The following is a 20,177-nucleotide window of genomic DNA, read 5'->3' as shown; positions in this document are numbered from 1 at the left end:
AACCCCTTCTAGGTTGTTCTTACTTCTTGCTTGTCAAACATGTCATTGTTTAGCCATGTCCATTCCTTTAGCATATATAACACGATATATAATATGGGTATAACACGATGGTATTTACGAAGGTGCAGGGTGTTGAGTCAGTGATAACAATACTAACCCGTGTGGTGCTAATAAGCTACTAATAATACTAATTATTTAATTGGACGAATGGAGCGGCTATTCTTCGCGCGGTGAGCAAGGTAGAATAATTTTCTATATTTTCTCTTCGGATAAGGAACTCAGGAGGCCTTCATTATTCAAGCCTTTGCATCTCCAAAAACTTCACCTTTGACGAATCCGGTTGTTGAAATTTTCAACGGGATTACAGATAAGTTTTTGCAAAGAGCTTTTTCTAGTACCTCTAGGGCCAATATGATATATTTCAACGGGTGAAAGAGCTCCTCTTCAGTACAGCAAGTCAAAAGAATTTTATTGAACAAGCCGAAGAAGCTCGCAGTGGAATGGTCGCTCCTGCCGTCGCCGTGTAACTTGTTTGACCTGCTAATGCATTAACCCTAACTGGCATTTTAGACTTGCGAGGCGCTGTGAACAAGCGAACTGCACCAGACCCACTATTAGTGGAGATATTCAACGACCCGACGGCGACTAGTTTGACGAAACAACACCTAGACGACTCTGACGATAACTCGGGCTCGGGACTATGGACAAGCTCGGGCGACCTCCCGAAGTCCACCGACGACAAATCGATTAGTACCCCTAAGGGCCCACCTAGCGGGGATACCGCTACTGCGGTGGAGCTAGCGACAAATACGCCTGTTGTTGGCGAGGCGGATGTTACCCCGCAAAAGACGCAAACCACTGCGGCATTAACGCAAACGCAAGACGCCACGACGCAAACGCAACCAGAAGCCGCGGCGTTAACGCAAACGCAAGACGCCACGACGCAAACGCAACAAGACGCCGCGGCGCTGACACAAACGCAAGACGCCACGACGCAAACGCAACAAGACGCCGCGGCGTTAACGCAAACGCAAGACGCCACGACGCAAACGCAACAAGACGCCGCGGCGCTAACACAAACGCAAGACGCCACGACGCAAACGCAACAAGATGCCGCGGCGCTAACACAAACGCAAGACGCCGTGACGCAAACGCAACAAGACGCCGCGGCGCTTACACAAACGCAAGACGCCACTGCGCAGACGCAACAAGACTTAGCGGCGCAAACGCAACTACAAAATACCGCAGCGCTCGTACAAACGCCAGCGCAAACGGAACAAACTACGACGGAGACAAAGGATGACAGCGTTACAGATGTAAATACCAAGAAATCCGCAATTCTGCCGGAGAGTTCACAAGCGGTTACGGACCAAGTTGAAGAGAATGACAGTTCTGTTCGCGATTCCATAGCGGCGCCGAAACCCAAGAGCTTTAACGACGCATCACTTTACGACGCGGATATTGTCAAGAAAACTAGCGTACCAAGACCTGATGACGTCACAGGTAGGCCACTCACGTGATAGGATGTTCGAGAAGAGCATGCCGGGTAATTGATGATTCGATTAGAGGTCGACTTGTGGTATTATGAGCATGCAAGTGTTTAGATAAATTCTTTTTGTGGTCTTTTGTCTTAGACTGTGCTGCTTTTTTTCCATTTTTTTGATATATGCAACTTCAGTCACAAAAGTCTGCAGCTTTCGGTGACTAATATATGTGTTGCGTATGCGCGGTTGTACTTCTTTTAACTCGGTATCTTTAGGATCACCTGCGTATTGTAAAGCTGCATGTAAAACCCTAATGTGTTGTTTTGTTTGTCTTTTTAACACAATAACTACTGTTAATAAAGGTTAACCACTGCATTGCCTCAAAGTGTGATTGATTTGCTTGTTGTGCCCGTTCGTACTTTAATTGTTCTGTTATGAATGTCTAAAGTAATATTTTCCTTTTGGTAAGATCCGGATAATTTAAATGATAAGGTTTGCATTTGATTTAAAATGGTTTTCATTAACCCGGGCAACAATAGAGTGTATGATAATTATAAATAAGTGATAAATACGCTAAAGCTTGCTCCACGGGTAATGTGTTTGCACTAGCCTTTGTACAAAATAATACCTCGTCCCGATGCTACGACTTAAAACATTTTGAAACAAGCTGAATTTAAAAAAGATCCTGGCATTGAAAAAAAGAATTACCTTACTAACCTTTTGTCCAACCTCCTTTTCTATTCCCTCGTGATGTGTTTTAATTTAGCTAAAAAAGTTATTTCTCATCGCTTAGCAATGGGCAAAAAGAGCGTCGTACCCCCCGTCCAAGCACAGGACCCCCAGTTCCAGCTATCGTTCATGCAGCCTTCAATGGATTCAATGCAGAATAACCAACTTACACAACAGCTTTCCCAGGCCCCCATTGCGGCACCATTCGCAACACAGGCGGACCAACAACCCCAGGCTGATGCTTCCCAGGCTGCCGCATTAAACATACCACAGGCCCCGGCCATGGCGTATCCAAGCGAGGCTTCGCAGCTCGACGCCAGTCAGTTCCAGGCTTATCAGAGCCCGCAAGCTAATTTGCCGGTCTATCCAGCGTCCAACCAGTATATGAGTAAGAAACATAATCGTTCTCTTGTACAGGGCGCTTCTTAGTCCGAGCCCACAATGCAATATGAGAGAGTCAAAGGCAATCCGATCGTTTTGCGACTGTTGGCTAAGTGTTTTCGTCCTGCTGATAGAACTAGCAATAAAGTTGATAGAAAATGAATTCCAACGGCATGTTTACAATATCTTTGGCAGTTGTTATAGTTGTTGTTGAATGTTTATTTTGCATTTTTATCTGCAAATAATGCAGAAGCACAATAACGAGCAGGGGGAGGACAGTCATTGGGACTCATCCTGCAAAGCAGGCGACTTTTATTTACTGAGCTTCTGATGTGCACGAGCCCGGGCCTGCACTATCTATGTATTCACTATCCCACAGAGAAGTCTTGATAAATAAAGCAGCATTAAAGAATTCTGATACAGACATCCAATGCACTTAGCTATTTCCTTTTTGTACCTCTTCTTGATTTCTTTAACCAATTCCTTAATCAATTTCATTTTTCTATTCCTAATTATTTTGGCCTTTTTCGTTTCTCTCATTTACAGATCCAAATGCTGGGCAGCAGATAGATCCTTCTACCGGGTTCCCCGTGGCTGGCATGCAGTCCGTCCCAGTTTTCCAAGGGCTGAAAGCCAAGAAAATACAGATTAAGGAAGGTACGCCAGTATATTTCACTCATTTCTTTATTTATATTCACATTTTTTACTACATCCCAACATTACAATTTTTTATTATAAAGAGAGGGTAAGACACATGAATTTCTAACCCCTTTCTGTCAGATGAAAGTGAGGATATGTAGGACTCATAAATTGATTAACCCTTTCTGTCAGATAAATGCGAGGACATGTATGACTCATGAATTTCTAACTCCTTTCCGTCAGATGAATGCGAGGACATGTATGACTCATGTCCGGACATGGCCAAGAACATGTACTGTCAGAACTTCGCCGAGCTCATGCACGTGCAGTGCAAAAAGTCATGTCACTTCTGCAGTAAGTCAACTTCCGGTCATCACATCCGGTTGTTTTTATTGTTTTTCTTGTGCGCAAGCGCTGCGCTATTAATCTTGACCTCTAAAACGTGTTAAACTTCACAAGCCTGACATGTGCTTGTTTTTGTTTGCAGAAGTCAAAGACGAGTCTTCCGGTCTTGAAGCTAGTGGTCTTGACGAGACTTCCGGTGACGCTGTCAGTTCCGGCTCAACAGAACATGCAGACTGTATGTATCAAATAGACTTCCTTTGTTTCCTAATGATGCCATCCACGAGGATAGTTATGGTTTACTTGAGATAACTACTACATGTCTTTTAGATAACGTGAAGCCTATCTGGAAGAAATCCCATATCGCCGCTAGTGGTGAGGCTGCTTCCGGCGGAAGTGCCGTCAGTGATGTTTGGTCTTCTTCCGCTTCCGGTGCAAATATGATCCAGGGCGAGCCTGCTGAACATCTTGCCGAGGCTACTGCCGCACCAATCACAAAGAAGGACGAGATTGCTGAGCCCGCAGTGCCTGACTCTGCTGAGTCTGGCTCTGGTCAGCAGCCCTCTTCTGCTTCGGAAGACTTCGAGTCTGGATCCGGCGCTAACTTGGCAGAAGGTATGTTCGTGTGAACGTAGCCTAACGTGGCTCAACCACTCACTACTCATTCTAGACCTGCTACTTGGGGCCTTGGGGTAGACGCCCTGACTTGATCCCTTTAATTCGAACAACATACATTTTCATTTGCTATTCATCTATGTTCAATAACAAACAAATTCTTATCTACACCATACAAAAGCCGTTTTGAAATGAAATTACTGTATAAATATATTCTTTGGATGCATTCTTAAATAAAAAAAAACCTTCGTTATTCTGCTCAAAAGGGAAACCTTATTACCAATTTATTGTTTCCTCCTATACTAATCTAGTTCTAATATAACTAATCTCCAAAAGATAAGAAACGTAGGCGATTTTCTTCACCCAACTTGGTCAGCCATGATGGCTTTTTTGGCAGTAATGGCGCTGGCGATGTTAATATTCTGTATAACATTTCATACTTTCAATTCTTCTAAAAGATCTCGCGACCGGGACTGTAAGCAAGGTGAAAGAGACACCACAAGTACCTGAAATACCCAAAGCCAAGTACAGCGAGATCCCCAAGCCCATCTACAACGCACCGGGTGCTCAAGTCTTCCCCAGGATTGACCTGAAAGAGATCGCTACCGCCGTCAACGCATACAAGAAGACTGCTCTTAGGATGCTTGGTACTAATGATTTTAATGATGGTGGTTATGATGATGGTGATGATGTTTTTATGATGATGGTGATGACAATTTTGGTGATGACGAAGATGACGATTTTGGTAATAATTGCTTCCGTTGCTGGTGGTGATTATAATTACAAGGCTGTTGTTGGTGATCAAGATAATGATGATAATGGGGAAAAATATAATCAATAAAGATGTTCATAATTCTGACAATAATTATAATATAAATAGAAAAATAGGTTATTTAAGAATTAATTTCATATTGTTTACTTTGGATAAATGAATATATACCAGTTCAGTCGCTTCATAGCCAGACCATTAATTTATTTGGTAGTTTTTGTGTGACTCTCCTCTATACCCTCTCTGTCCAACATCATTTTGTATTTGGCTTTAAGGTATTGCCCAACAGTTTCTTAATCTACATATAAATCACAATTCCTCTCTTCTTACGCCAAGGTGAGGCCATCAGAGATGCGGCCCAGGAGGCCGAAGACGAGGCTACCAAGCGTACCATGATCCCCATGCCTCCCGCCACGGAGCTGCTGGAGAAGATGGGATTCCCAATGGAGGAACCCAAGAGCGAGGTGCCTGAACCCGATCCCGAGCAGCAGGAAGCTTACCTTCAGCAACAGCAGCAACAGGTATGTGGTTGTGGAGTGGGTTACCTTAGCAACGGCAGCCATGGCAATAGCCATTAGCCCGAGCTCATCAGAGGGATGCCTACCTATTGTAAAGTTTAAACAACCGCTCAACACATTCGCTCCTACTTATATTTTCCCTTTTTTTATAAGGCCGAGCAACAGCAGCAACAGCAACAGAATGTTGCCAAATCCAAGGTCGAGCAGCCACCAGAACCCGACCCAGAGGTGAGGACAATCCCTAAAGCCACGTTAAGCCTGGTTCACCTTAGCGACATAACAGCATTGCAACAAAGCATCGATCTAGGCCTGGTTCACATTAGCGACACTAAAACATTGCAACACAGCATCGCTCTTAGCGGCTCACACAAACGACATAACGATTTGTGTTACGACTTAGCGTCGCGCCTAGCCTGCGACGTCACAACGGCGACAGACAGTAGAAAACATTTCGGCGGAACAAGGCTGTCGGCGAGACAACTTAGGCTTTCGTAGAACCGGTTGAACCAGTTTGTCTGGCGAAATGCATGCGATTCAATGTTAACACGAGCTAACGCTAAACGACCGGGCCGCCGCCTATAAAACATTATTACATAACTTTTCTGCCGTCATCATCCACATTGCCGTCCTAGTTTCCTATCATGATTAAAGTTCCTTGCACATTATAGGCCGAGGGCTCAGCTGAGGAGTCAAAGGAGAAGAAATCCGACATCATCGATCCATTCCAGTACCTGCACAACATGCCCGAGGGTGCTAGTATGCAACCCATTGTGGCCAGACCTCTGGCCTCTCTCTCCGGCGCCAGCCACTCTAGCCCTCTCATCCTCTTCAAGAACTCACAGATATCTAATGCGGCGGCCATGAAGAAGAACTCCATCCCTAAACCAAAGAAGGGTGAGATTCGTCTTCTTCCTCATACCGTAGAAACACGGGGATTATTATTGCTTACGATTACGATAGAGCCCAACATGTTTAAACCAAAGTATGAGATTCAAACCCTTGGCGAAGTTCTTTCCCTGCTGACACAGGTGCTGCCATAGTAAAACAACAAAAATGCCTAAAGTTGGAATCCATAGCACAAGTCGATCATCATTATCATTTCTTATTGTTATTATAATTTTACTATTCAAACGTAGAGATGTAATATTAATTCACCTTCAAATTTCCAGCTCCTTTTATACCCGCGGCACCACAGGTAGCCCAAGCAAAGTCAGATGTCCCTTTCAGCGACCCGTTCTCTCAGCTAGCTGCTCTTGGTGGAAGCGAGGCTGACAATTCTCAGGCCTACCAGCAAAGCATGCCGGATGATCTTACTGGCGCCTCGGACATCAATGATGATCTGACAAGTAAGTAGGGAGAATTGAATTACAATTAGTAAATGTGAGAAAAAAAATGTTTTTGATAGCCGGAATTCTAGAAAGGTGCCGACATTCGCAGAAGCAGTCACAAGTCGAATTGTTTTGTGTTCACCCTACATAAAGCAAAACAACAACAAAAAAAGATGTTTAGGCCCAAAATGTTGATCACTTAAGAACTTTGCCTGTAATAGACGATCTGCATAAAGAAACCAATTGACTTTTTGGGTGCCAAACTTACACCAACATATAATAACATAGAAATGACTTAAGCCTTCATGCCATTGAGCGACCAAAAATAAGCCCTTTCTGATAAAGAAACTTTCTGGCTGAATTGAAACGCTGAATAAGTTGCTTTTTGTTGTTGCCATTTTGCCGCCAAAAGCCGGAACGCGCGCGAGTACCACCAAAAAGTTACGTGATTTCTTAGTGCAAGTCCCTGATTGTTGGGCCATCTGTGTGACGCGGCTACTTTTACAATCTCCAAGTTCAATTGTATTGTTTTTCTGGGGATGTTACGATACTAAAAAGGATAGACCTTTTGTTATTTACCCCTCCTGTATATTATCATCATTGGTGATTATTATCGTTGCAGAGAGCGACAAGTCAAGCCAATATCAGCCCGACCAGCAAAACGGTAAGTCCAACAGCTGAAGTGGTATATGATGAGCATCGATGAAGGGCGTTCCACAATGCTCTATACTGTCTCTCCTTTTTAGTGTGATATCAAGAGGTTAAGAAAATAACACTCCCGGATTCTTAAAGATTTTGTCATATGTTGCTGTTAGAGAATCTTATTTTGCCTCATATGATTTTAGCATGACGTGAATTAAGTTTTGAATAAAGTATTAATCTGATTAATATAATTAACCACGTTAACGTAACAATAATAATAATAACAATAATATCTGACTATTTTAACACGCTGGTCGTTAGAATAACTCAAAGATTAACCCTAACCTTGCCCTAAACGACCCAACCACAACCACTTCCAACATGATGATGACACACCAATAAACGACATATCAGAGATTTTTACGAATCATGCTTTTCCTTTTAAATTTGGATATAATTTATTGTTGGTATTTGATCCTTGACTTTCATGATGGCATATGATCATTGTTGATAAGTAGGGCAATCCTGACGATCTCAACACAACAAACTATTGTCCTCCAGATTCTCATGAATACGTTACTTGAAAGCCCTTATTAAGTATAAACGTTTGTAGAGGCTGAAACTCGAACAGCAGCATGGGATACGAAAATCAACAATTTCAGCACAAAGACTAAAGTTTTAGAAGACTTTAAAAGCAACAAGCTCAACTCTTTTGTAAGGAGTTTTCCATATTCCGAATATGTGATACAAAGAATTGTTTCTCGATAAAAATACACACGGTATTTTTCAGTACAAGGGCTTTAGGATAATTAGGTCTCATGGTACGAGTAGTGAGGGAATGCCCGTATGTCAGGAATTTCGTATACTGTTGAGCTCTAGTAGAATTCTAGAATCCACGCTTGCACGAACGCTGACAAGCATTTGCTGCACATTTGCTTCCTTTGCATTTGACTTTCTCAAATCATTGGCAAAAGAAAAAACGAAAGAAAAAGAAGCGACTCTCCAACAGAAAAAAACAGGTTACCTTGCTAAGCTTGCTTCGTCGAGAGGGATGTGTTTTGTTGAGTGAGAACGTCGGATGGTCCTCCTTATCAACAGCTTACTTTTGACACACGCGCTCTGACTCCGCACTAAAATGGCTGCCTTTTGTCTCTTTCTGCCAATCAACAGGCGACAGTGATGGAGAGTTACAGAGTTACTTTCCCGACGAAAATTACCAGAAGAAACGTACTGTAAATAAGAAGAAACGCCATATTGAGAAGCGTAGCATTAAGAAGAGACACGTTAGAGAACGCCACGCGTAGAGCTTATTATTATTTTCTAAGATTTAGAAAAGGGATTCTTTTTCAATTTGGAGAACGCATTTCTAGTTTTCTGCCAGAGCTTTACAGTATACGGTTACCCTGTGTACATACAGCACTCTCTTACACTACTGACTCGTGACCACGTGACTTTAGCAACGACATCCAGGACATGCGATATGGTCAGCGGTTCTACCTCGTTCCTAGTTAATTAAAATTCCAAGGTGACACGTGATATAATGTCGAGGTCACGTAATGTTATAATCACGTGATTTGGGGTAAAGTTGTTTATTTCCAAGCCTTTACTAGTGTGTTTTAGAGCGACAGACCGCTGACCGTTATTACTGACAGGACTGTGGGCAATTCGCGCATGTCGTAACGCATGGCTATGCATGGGAAAACAGAGGCCCTTTTGTTGAATACCATTTAAGTTTTGATTGACAGCGTGAGAATGTATGGAATTCATGGAATAATTATCATTTACGTTGTTTATTGTGAAAAATTAACGCCCGTCTAATTACTTGAATGGAGTCGTGATATTATTTTAATTATAATGGGCTTTATTCTTTTATAATAAGATGAAACAGTTTGATATAGGAGTCGTTGCTATCTCACATTTGATCAATTGTTCTGCAATTTGGGCTTGTCATACTGGTGATACCGTCTCCGGATTCGGATTGCTTGCTGTCCCTTGCTATGCCTTGCTGTCCCTTGCTATGTCGTGCTGTCCCTTGCTGTCCCTTGCTATGTCTTGCTATGCCTTGCTGTCCCTTGCTATGCCTTTCTGTCCCTTGCTATGCCTTGCTGTCCCTTGCTATGTCGTGCTGTCCCTTGCTGTCCCTTGCTATGTCTTGCTATGCCTTGCTGTCCCTTGCTATGCCTTGCTGTCCCTTGCTATGTCGTGCTGTCCCTTGCTATGCCTTGCTGTCCCTTGCTATGCCTTGCTGTCCCTTGCTATGTCTTGCTGTCCCTTGCTATGCCTTGCTGTCCCTTGCTATGCCTTGCTGTCCCTTGCTATGTCTTGCTGTCCCTTGCTATGCCTTGCTGTCCTTTGCTATGCCTTGCTGTCCCTTGCTATGTCGTGCTGTCCCTTGCTATGCCTTGCTGTCCCTTGCTATGCCTTGCTGTCCCTTGCTATGCCTTGCTGTCCCTTGCTATGCCTTGCTGTCCCTTGCTATGTCGTGCTGTCCCTTGCTATGCCTTGCTGTCCCTTGCTATGCCTTGCTGTCCCTTGCTATGTCGTGCTGTCCCTTGCTATGCCTTGCTGTCCCTTGCTATGCCTTGCTGTCCCTTGCTATGTCTTGCTGTCCCTTGCTATGCCTTGCTGTCCTTTGCTATGCCTTGCTGTCCCTTGCTATGTCGTGCTGTCCCTTGCTATGCCTTGCTGTCCCTTGCTATGTCGTGCTGTCCCTTGCTATGTCGTGCTGTCCCTTGCTATGCCTTGCTGTCCCTTGCTATGCCTTGCTGTGCAGTCCGGACCTAGTTCAGGCATCTTTGGTGCTGTGTGCTTTTGTAGATATGAGTGTCGCTGTTTGTTAGTGCATGGATCATTATCCATGTAGTCCCAAGGTACAGCTTGTGTGGCGCAGTGGTTAAAGTATGGCTTACTGTGCAGGTCGTCCCTTGCTACAGTTTGTGTGATGCAGTGTGCTAGTTCATGTCTCACTGTGCAGGTGGTCCCTTGCTACAGCTTAAGTAACGCAGCGTATTCGTGCATCGCTAACTCTGCAGGTGATCCCTAGGTACAGCTTTGGTGGTGTAGCGTGTTAGTGCATGGCTCACTGTGCAGATAGCCTCTGGTTACAGCTTGTGTGGCGCAATGTGATGGTTTCCCCTAATTGCGAACAATTGATTCAAATAATAATGTAACAGTTTTGTGTTTTTAGTTGTACATATTCTGCATTATGTGCCATATTTTCTATGCGTTCTCCAAAAAATCCCAACACTCCTAGTAAATCAAAACTAGTTTCCTCAAACAATGATTTACGCATACGTAGGGCTGGTTACTATAGCAGCATGTACGTTTCCCTGACGCAAATAACGTCTCCTTGTAAATAAACAGATAATTGTTGCCTTTATACTGAGAGCAAAATGGCTGTCATTTTATATAATCTGTTTTTAAAATTTGCAGTTTAGATATTAAAGGGGTAGCCTGATTCCCCTATATGCTTTCTTGATTTATTTTATGGTGATAAGAAACGGGGGGTATGAATTTTGTGGTCACAAAATGAGAGATATGAATATTCAAAAACACGAGCAACCAACATAGGCATGAAGGTTGGACCAAGGAACTTGCCTGAGGCCCCAAGGGGTTACACGGCTATAAACATGACATTCATAACCAAAAAACACCAAAGATAGAAAACGTCAACCCCATAATACACGACCCCTTTAAACAATTTCCGAAATAAAGATTGTCACAGCGTTTCCATACGTTGTCGTGAGTTAAAAGAAACGGGTTGCAGATAAACCATCCGTATGCTTTAAGTTTGAAGGGATGATTTATAAATAACATGGTACAAAATATTGCGATTCTAAAACACCAACATCTCCCTCCCCCTCCCGATGCGAGGTATACAGCCTCGCCCTCTTCCCTCACGCTTATATCCCCCCGGGGGGGGGGGGGTGCTGGCAGTAGTCACCAGCATACTCTGAATAAGAGTGTCAGCCCTGACGCTTTTTCAAAGTGTCAGCAATTTTGTTAAGTTCACATTTTTGTTGTGCGACGCGTGCTACTAAGTAAAAAAGCCGGTAAGCATACGGGAATAACCGCTCTGATTGACGTGGACTTTATGCAGCAACATATAGTGAAGCTAAACACGATCGCATAATGCGTTTCTCGCTTTCTTATTATTTATTTCATGAAACTGACAAGGCTGCCACGGTAGCGCGCATCACGTCACTGGAATAGTCTACATGACATAAGAATCTACACGAATCATGCAACAGTCGTGCCCATCCGTCTGTCCCTCCCTTTGTCTACCTATCCCTCTATCCGTTTGCCCGACATTACATTTGCTCATACAATGTTATAGATATATACCTTCAAGCTTCCACTTATTGCCTCTTGTGTATTCATCCCAGACATCACAAATGATCAGACAAACGGAGAGGGTCTTGCCAGATTCTTCGACGATCAGCCCAGCAAACTTTCAAATGCACCAGGTAGGAGGGTAGGGTCAGAGTAAACCCATAAAAAACATCACCAACAACCATAATTTAGCCCTATACAAGCAGCGCCAATATCAACCAGCATTAAGCCCCATACAAACAGCGCCAATATCAACCAGCATTAAGCCCCATACAAACAGCGCCAATATCAACCAGCATTAAGCCCCATACAAACAGCGCCAATATCAACCAGCATTAAGCCCCATACAAACAGCGCCAATATCAACCAGCATTGAGCCCCATACAAATAGCGCCAATATCAACCAGCATTAAGCCCCATACAAACAGCGCCAATATCAACCAGCATTAAGCCCCATACAAACAGTGCAATATCAACCAGCATCAATCCCCATACAAACAGCGCCAATATCAACCAGCATCAAGCCCCATACAAACAGCGCCAATATCAACCAGCATTAAGCCCCATACAAACAGCGTCAATATCAACCAGCAACAAGCCCCGTACAATTGTCGCAAATATCAACCAGCATCAAACCTCGTACAAACAGCGCCAATATCAACAAGCATTAAGCCCTATACAAACAGCGCCAATATCAACCAGCATTAAGCCCTATACAAACAGCGCCAATATCAACCAGCATCAAGCCCCGTACAAACAGCGCCAATATCAACCAGCATCAATCCCCATACAAACAGCGTCAATATCAACCAGCATCAATCCCCATACAAAGAGCGCCAACATCAACCAGCATTGAGCCCCATACAAATAGCGCCAATATCAACCAGCATCAAGCCCCATACAAACAGCGCCAACATCAACCAGCATTGAGCCCCATACAAATAGCGCCAATATCAACCAGCATTAAGCCCCATACAAACAGCGCCAATATCAACCAGCATTAAGCCCCATACAAACAGCGCCAATATCAACCAGCATTGAGCCCCATACAAATAGCGCCAATATCAACCAGCATTAAGCCCCATACAAACAGTGCAATATCAACCAGCATTAAGCACCATACAAACAGTGCAATATCAACCAGCATTAAGCACCATACAAACAGCGCCAATATCAACCAGCATCAAGCCCCATACAAACAGCGCCAATATCAACCAGCATTAAGCCCCATACAAACAGCGTCAATATCAACCAGCAACAAGCCCCGTACAATTGTCGCAAATATCAACCAGCATCAAACCTCGTACAAACAGCGCCAATATCAACAAGCATTAAGCCCTATACAAACAGCGCCAATATCAACCAGCATCAAGCCCCGTACAAACAGCGCCAATATCAACCAGCATCAATCCCCATACAAACAGCGTCAATATCAACCAGCATCAATCCCCATACAAACAGCGTCAATATCAACCAGCATCAATCCCCATACAAAGAGCGCCAACATCAACCAGCATTAAGCCCCATACAAACAGCGTCAATATCAACCAGCATTAAGCCCCATACAAACAGCGCCAATATCAACCAGCATTAAGCCCCATTCAAACAGCGCCAATATCAACCAGCATCAATCCCCATACAAACAGCGCCAATATCAACCAGCATCAATCCCCATACAAAGAGCGCCAACATCAACCAGCATTGAGCCCCATACAAACAGCGCCAATATCAACCAACATTAATCCCCATACAAACAGCGCCAATATCAACCAGCATCAAGCCCCATACAAACAGCGCCAATATCAACCAGCATCAAGCCCCATACAAACAGCGCCAATATCAACCAGCATTAAGCCCCATACAAACAGCGCCAACATCAACCAGCATCAAGCCCCATACAAACAGCGCCAATATCAACCAGCATCAATCCCCGTACAAACAGCGCCAATATCAACCAGCATCAATCCCCATACAAACAGCGTCAATATCAACCAGCATCAATCCCCATACAAACAGCGCCAACATCAACCAGCATCAAAGAGCGCCAACATCAACCAGCATTAAGCCCTATACAAACTGCGCCAATATCAACCAGCATTAAGCCCTATACAAACAGCGCCAATATCAACCCGCATTAAGCCCCATACAAACAGCGCCAATATCAACCAACATTAAGCCCTATACAAACAGCCTCAATATCAACCAGCATTAAGCCCCATACAAACAGCGCCAATATCAACCAGCATTAAGCACCATACAAACAGCCTCAATATCAACCAGCATTAAGCACCATACAAACAGTGCAATACCAACCAGCATTAAACCCCATACAAACAGCGCCAGTATCAACCAGCATTAAGCCCCATACAAACAGCGCCAATATCAACCAGCATCAAGCCCCGTACAAACAGCGCCAACATCAACCAGCATTATGCCCCATACAAACAGCCTCAATATCAACCAGCAACAAGCCCCGTACAATTGTCGCAAATATCAACCAGCATCAAACCTCGTACAAACAGCGCCAATATCAACAAGCATTAAGCCCTATACAAACAGCGCCAATATCAACCAGCATCAAGCCCCGTACAAACAGCGCCAATATCAACCAGCATCAATCCCCATACAAACAGCGTCAATATCAACCAGCATCAATCCCCATACAAACAGCGCCAACATCAACCAGCATCAAAGAGCGCCAACATCAACCAGCATTAAGCCCCATACAAACAGCGCCAATATCAACCAGCATTAAGCCCCATACAAACTGCGCCAATATCAACCAGCATTAAGCCCCATACAAACAGCGCCAATATCAACCAGCATTAAGCCCTATACAAACAGCCTCAATATCAACCAGCATTAAGCCCCATACAAACAGCGCCAATATCAACCAGCATTAAGCACCATACAAACAGCCTCAATATCAACCAGCATTAAGCACCATACAAACAGTGCAATACCAACCAGCATTAAACCCCATACAAACAGCGCCAGTATCAACCAGCATTAAGCCCTATACAAACAGCGCCAATATCAACCAGCATTAAGCACCATACAAACAGCCTTAATATCAACCAGCATTAAGCACCATACAAACAGTGCAATATCAACCAGCATTAAGCCCCACACAAACAGCCTCAATATCAACCAGCATTTAGCCCCATACAAACAGCGCCAATATCAACCAGCATTAAGCACCATACAAACAGCCTCAATATCAACCAGCATCAAGCCCCATACAAACAGCCTCAATATCAACCAGCATTTAGCCCCATACAAACAGCGCCATTATCAACCAGCATGAAGCCTTATACAAACAGCGCCAACATCAACCAGCATCAAGCCCCATACAAACACCGCCAATATCAACCAGCATCAAGCCCCATAAAAACAGCCTCAATATCAACCAGCATTAAGCACCATACAAACAGCTCCAACATCAACCAGCATTAAGCACCATACAAACAGCTCCAACATCAACCAGCATTAAGCCCCATACAAACAGCGCCAATATCAACCAGCATTAAGCCCTATACAAACAGCGCCAATATCAACCAGCATTAAGCACCATACAAACAGCCTCAATATCAACCAGCATTAAGCCCCATACAAACAGCGCCAGTATCAACCAGCATTAAGCCCTATACAAACAGCGCCAATATCAACCAGCATTAAGCACCATACAAACAGCCTCAATATCAACCAGCATTAAGCACCATACAAACAGTGCAATATCAACCAGCATTAAACCCCATACAAACAGCGCCAGTATCAACCAGCATTAAGCCCTATACAAACAGCGCCAATATCAACCAGCATTAAGCACCATACAAACAGCCTCAATATCAACCAGCATTAAGCCCCGCACAAACAGCGCCAACATCAACCAGCATTATGCCCCATACAAACAGCCTCAATATCAACCAGCATTAAGCCCCGCACAAACAGCGCCAACATCAACCAGCATTATGCCCCATACAAACAGCCTCAATATCAACCAGCATTTAGCCCCATACAAACAGCGCCATTATCAACCAGTATTAAGCCCCATACAAACAGCGCCAATATCAACCAGCATTGAGCCTTGTACAAACAGCGCCAATATTAACCAGCATTAAAGGGATACTCGCACGCTTGTTCTAAGAAAGTTTAATAAAATATGAAAAAGTGTGTAACAAAACAATGTAAAATCTCCCTGAATACTTCGCCCATTTGTAATAAATAGAAATGAACAAATTCTCCGTAAAATAGATTTTATGCGAAGGATCTAGTTTGAGTAAAGGTACAGCCTGTTCCGAAACCTTAAAGTACTATTTTTTATCCATTTCCATCCGCTCGATGTAAGGCGTTTGAACCAAAATATCGTATTTATCTGAAAGATCAAAGGTCATTAAATAAACCTGGGTCGATATTTCAATTATTCCGCATGATTTGTACTGTTTTTCAGATTGCCTAAATGACGCTAAAATCACTCTTCACCGTGATAATGCCCCTTTAAGCCCCATACAAACAGCGCCACTCTCTCAAAGCTGAGGCTATTGGTGAATATCATTTCCTTTCTAATGTGTTTGATGTTTCAGGGCCTTCAACCACCATTGAAGGAAAAGAACAGGGATCCGATCTCGTCTCAGAAAGCGCCGCATCTGAAGGTAAATGCCACACATTTGAGCCTCGCGAAAGAATGTCATGATGGTGTTGTTTTGTTTCCATTCTGCTTCAATAAAGAGGGCGAAAAGCGCTTTGTTGTGGAGCAGGCGTTACAAACATATTTAGAAAATGGAGAAAATCGACCCATGACGAGGGCTACCAGCTGGGCCTTAAAATACAAATGACGACTTTTGAAAGAATATATTTTTTACGCTATTTTTTTTTTACTTATTTCAAAGAAACAAGTCAAGACAGGGGCGGCTCGTTTTTCGATAACGCCGTCACAGGCCGCGATCCTGATGCTGACTATCAACACGACGCTGACGATCTGACCGCGGGCTCTCTATCATCGCGGTACTCCATGGGGCGGTTACCAAGCACAGTACAGGCGAAATTGACACCGGAAGTTGAGATATCCGGGAAGATCCCAAAGAAGAGTGATGTTGCCAAGAACAAAGATAAAACAGAAGGCGGTATGTTTAGAAATGATTACCTGCAGAGCGATAAAGATGCTTTTCTTAGAACAACGTCCTTCTTCACAGAAAACGCGTAGTCATTAATAAAAAAAATACACTTAAGAAACTGTTGAATTGTACCCATTTTACAAAACAGATAGATAAAGCAATAACAAAGCAGCATTGTCACATCAAAGGATTTTCAGATTAAGGGTAGCCAGGCCAACTCAACATGGACTTCGAGGCTTAGAGAAAAAGTAGCTGTGACAATTTATTTTACTTATACCCCGCTTGAATGACTTTGGTAATTCTTTTAGTCTTGCCACTCTGATTCCCCACAACGACAGACGTTAACTGACTGATTTTGCTATGCTTTCTATAAGGGCATTCTGTGTTGGCACTGTGATTGCAGTTACTGTTTTAAGAACATTTATTTTGTGACCTGTGCATTCCTTCTTCCCGTTCCTTCTACTCAACCATGCCGTAATGTGTGTAGCTTATGCTTTTGTGTGTAAGCAAATTAAACTAAAAATGATGCATAAAAAAATTTGGTAAGCAGCGGAGTAAACAAGACACAATAGAAAATAATATTATGAATTCTCATATCTTAGACAAATAGAACGTGTTAGCGTCTATTTATCAACTTTCTAATTTTTTAGTAATTCAGTGATAATGTACTCTAAAACTAAGATAAATCAACCTTAAGCGTTTTGTGTCGTGACTTCCAAGCATCGTCTATGTGACACTTATTATCACATACTAACCCGACGAAGACTAACCAAGATGCATCGCGCGCCTCCTTTCTGTAAGTACAGTATGACTGCTATCTGCGCATTCCATTCCTTCAACATTAATATAAATGAATAGAAGATAAATATAAAATACGAATCTTTGATGGATTTTATGGGACTGTCCTTAGTAATTCTAAACGACTATTTCAACTTCTTTACTCAAAAGCAAATGTGTAAACTATATAACTATTTCCTGCTATTATGACGTTTAAATCCTTGTTACTTCTCTTCCAGTCTCGTCTCGCGTGCTCACAGTATCGTAACAATCATTACTGTATTAGCTTAGAATTCGCTCTAGCCAGCTAAATATATGGTTTTATTTATCAAGTAAAAAGGGATACAACTTTTTAATACTTTTCTCATAGGTAATCCACAAACGGACGGGACTCCATCATTTGGAATTGCCGCTGACCAGTCTTCGTCGTCATACTTGCCGCCCTTGAACCAAGCAAACCCTTTAACGCAACAAGCCGGCGTCGCAAGTCAGCCCCTTGTGAATTATCGGAATGGAAATTCGCCTTCAAATCAGGGTGATGAAAATGCCGGAAGTCTACCCCCGTTGAACCATGAAGTTGAAAATGCCGGGAATCTACCCCCGTTGAATCACGGGATTGAAAATGCTGGAAATCTACCTCTATTGAATCAAGGGATGGAATTACCCCTCCTAAACCAGGGAAACGCTGCTGCTGCAAATCTACCCCCTTTGAATCATGGGATAGAGTCGTCCTTACTGCCCCCGTTGAATCACGGAAAGGATAACTCGGCTAATTTACCACCTTTGATTTATAATAATATCGAGACTCTCCCCCAATTGCACCATGGGACGGAGGGAGCGGCTAATCTTCCTCCATTACTAAAAGGCGTCGAGCAAGCGAGTACAACAAAGAAGCTTAACAATGGTAAGGGTTTACCGCAGAGTTCCCCAGAAATGCCTTCACTTGTACCTTCCAGCGAAATCGCTGCCAACTCTCCGTTGATTAATTTTGCTAATAGCCAATCATTTTACTACAAGCCGGACAACGCAAACGGAGATATGAGTTCCAACAAAGGAAACAGTAGAGGAGGAGATTTGCTGAGCTTGGAAGCAAGTTTTCAGCGAGGAAATATTCTAAGAAGCCAATCTACAAATAGTCAAAACAATACTACATCAACTCCAGGATTTTATAAAAGCTATAGTAACGCGGAGCAAACGAACTTAGCTTCTGTATCCGCAGAGAAGGACAAAAGTATGAAGTCGGCAACAAATGGCCAATTGCCGAAGTTTCAAAATTATGGTTACTCAGGCAGTAGTTCTACCGATGGCAATCATGCCTCTAGCAACTACCAAAACTATCAACCAAATCAATCATCATCATTTAATAGCCAACCAAGTAACTACCTTTCCAGTCAAACTGGCTCGACGAGAAGTCAATCAGACCTAGGCTCGCCGCCTCTGAGCTACAAATCCAGTCAAGCAGGCTACAACGCTGGCCAATCTAGTGTGCCGTCAAGTAGAAATCCGCCAGGCTCGTCGGGTTTGTTCAGGAGCCAATCAGGTGCAAGCAACTCAGGCTACCAATCACAGGGAAACATCTACGCTGACCAACCAGGAGGAAGAAAATCATTCATAGGTTCGTCACCCCAAAAAGAAACTGCACTGACTGACAAGGACGGTAATTTTATAAAGCTGGTCCCAGCAACGACCTCACAACAACAGAATAACAGCCATTATTCTAGCAATACCAAAAAGAGCCAGTTCATACATTACACAAAACAAATTCCATTAACACAGAATTTGGATTCTAAGACTTATAGCAGTTATATTAACAAGGGATATGATAGGACATCGAATTTGGTTGCAGATCAATCATATTCGCCACAGAATTCGTATAGTGGGGAGGGGGGACAAGTGTGGTTTTCGGGGCCGGAGTATTCACGTAGCCGCGATGCTAAGTTTCCTAAACCAGGTGCTTTCAATAACAGTGGGTTTATTCTTGATAATAACAAGGGAAGAAATTGCTCTTTTAGCAATGACGCAAGTCTAGATAACGACTTAGAGAAACTTGTAGATCTAAATGACAACTTAACGACGTCAAACGAGACTAGTATGACCAAACCGCTGCCAAAATACCAAGTGAATCAGATTCCAAGCAATGGTTACACCGGACTCGGCCAGGCAGGATGGTATCCTTCAAATACTGTTGTTGATGAAAACGCGACCGAAAGAGCACGAATAGAACAAAAGCTCAAAGACGGTGTAAGACCGTATACAGTTCAAACAGGCGTCCCAGTACAGGATGATAGCCCTCTGGTCTTTCCATTCAGCCCAGGTTCCTCGTTCCCCGTTTTACTGAGCAGCTCATCGAGGGTGATTTCTCCAGGAGGAAATAAAAATACACAGCAACCGTCAGAGGAGGCGGGACGAACACAGACCACATCACTACAGGATGAAGCTAGTGGAGAGGCAGTGGAGTCTAATGACCAGCAACCGGAGCCACTAACGTCACCAACAACTATGCAAAC

The 20,177-nt window shown here is 43.4% G+C and overlaps 1 protein-coding gene across 5 annotated transcripts in view; it reads left to right on the top strand.

Annotated features, from left to right (window-relative positions):
• The window catches only part of LOC5513456, a 72,506-nt gene that overhangs the window by 3,521 nt on the left and 48,808 nt on the right, over positions 1–20,177 (top strand). Inside the window, exons 3-18 of one of the 5 annotated variants that reach the window (XM_048722876.1) lie at positions 1,411–1,503; positions 2,278–2,601; positions 3,141–3,251; positions 3,477–3,587; positions 3,721–3,813; positions 3,906–4,190; positions 4,649–4,837; positions 5,296–5,480; positions 5,631–5,705; positions 6,146–6,371; positions 6,647–6,823; positions 7,428–7,469; positions 11,833–11,913; positions 16,363–16,431; positions 16,669–16,902; positions 18,041–19,285. In XM_048722876.1, coding sequence (XP_048578833.1) covers positions 1,411–1,503; positions 2,278–2,601; positions 3,141–3,251; positions 3,477–3,587; positions 3,721–3,813; positions 3,906–4,190; positions 4,649–4,837; positions 5,296–5,480; positions 5,631–5,705; positions 6,146–6,371; positions 6,647–6,823; positions 7,428–7,469; positions 11,833–11,913; positions 16,363–16,431; positions 16,669–16,902; positions 18,041–19,285 — 3,540 coding nt within the window. Of the gene's footprint in view, positions 1–570; positions 1,504–2,277; positions 2,602–3,140; positions 3,252–3,476; positions 3,588–3,720; positions 3,814–3,905; positions 4,191–4,648; positions 4,838–5,295; positions 5,481–5,630; positions 5,706–6,145; positions 6,372–6,646; positions 6,824–7,427; positions 7,470–11,832; positions 11,914–16,362; positions 16,432–16,668; positions 16,903–18,040; positions 19,286–20,177 lie in introns of all 5 variants that reach the window. The other 4 variants (XM_048722875.1, XM_032383007.2, XM_048722877.1 and 1 more) reach the window with 4 other exon arrangements.

Source organism: Nematostella vectensis, chromosome 15, assembly GCF_932526225.1.
Source record: "Nematostella vectensis chromosome 15, jaNemVect1.1, whole genome shotgun sequence".
Classification (NCBI taxonomy): Eukaryota; Metazoa; Cnidaria; class Anthozoa; order Actiniaria; family Edwardsiidae; genus Nematostella; species Nematostella vectensis.
Note: the sequence above shows the minus strand (reverse complement) of the source record. Positions and strands in the feature narration are given on the sequence as shown.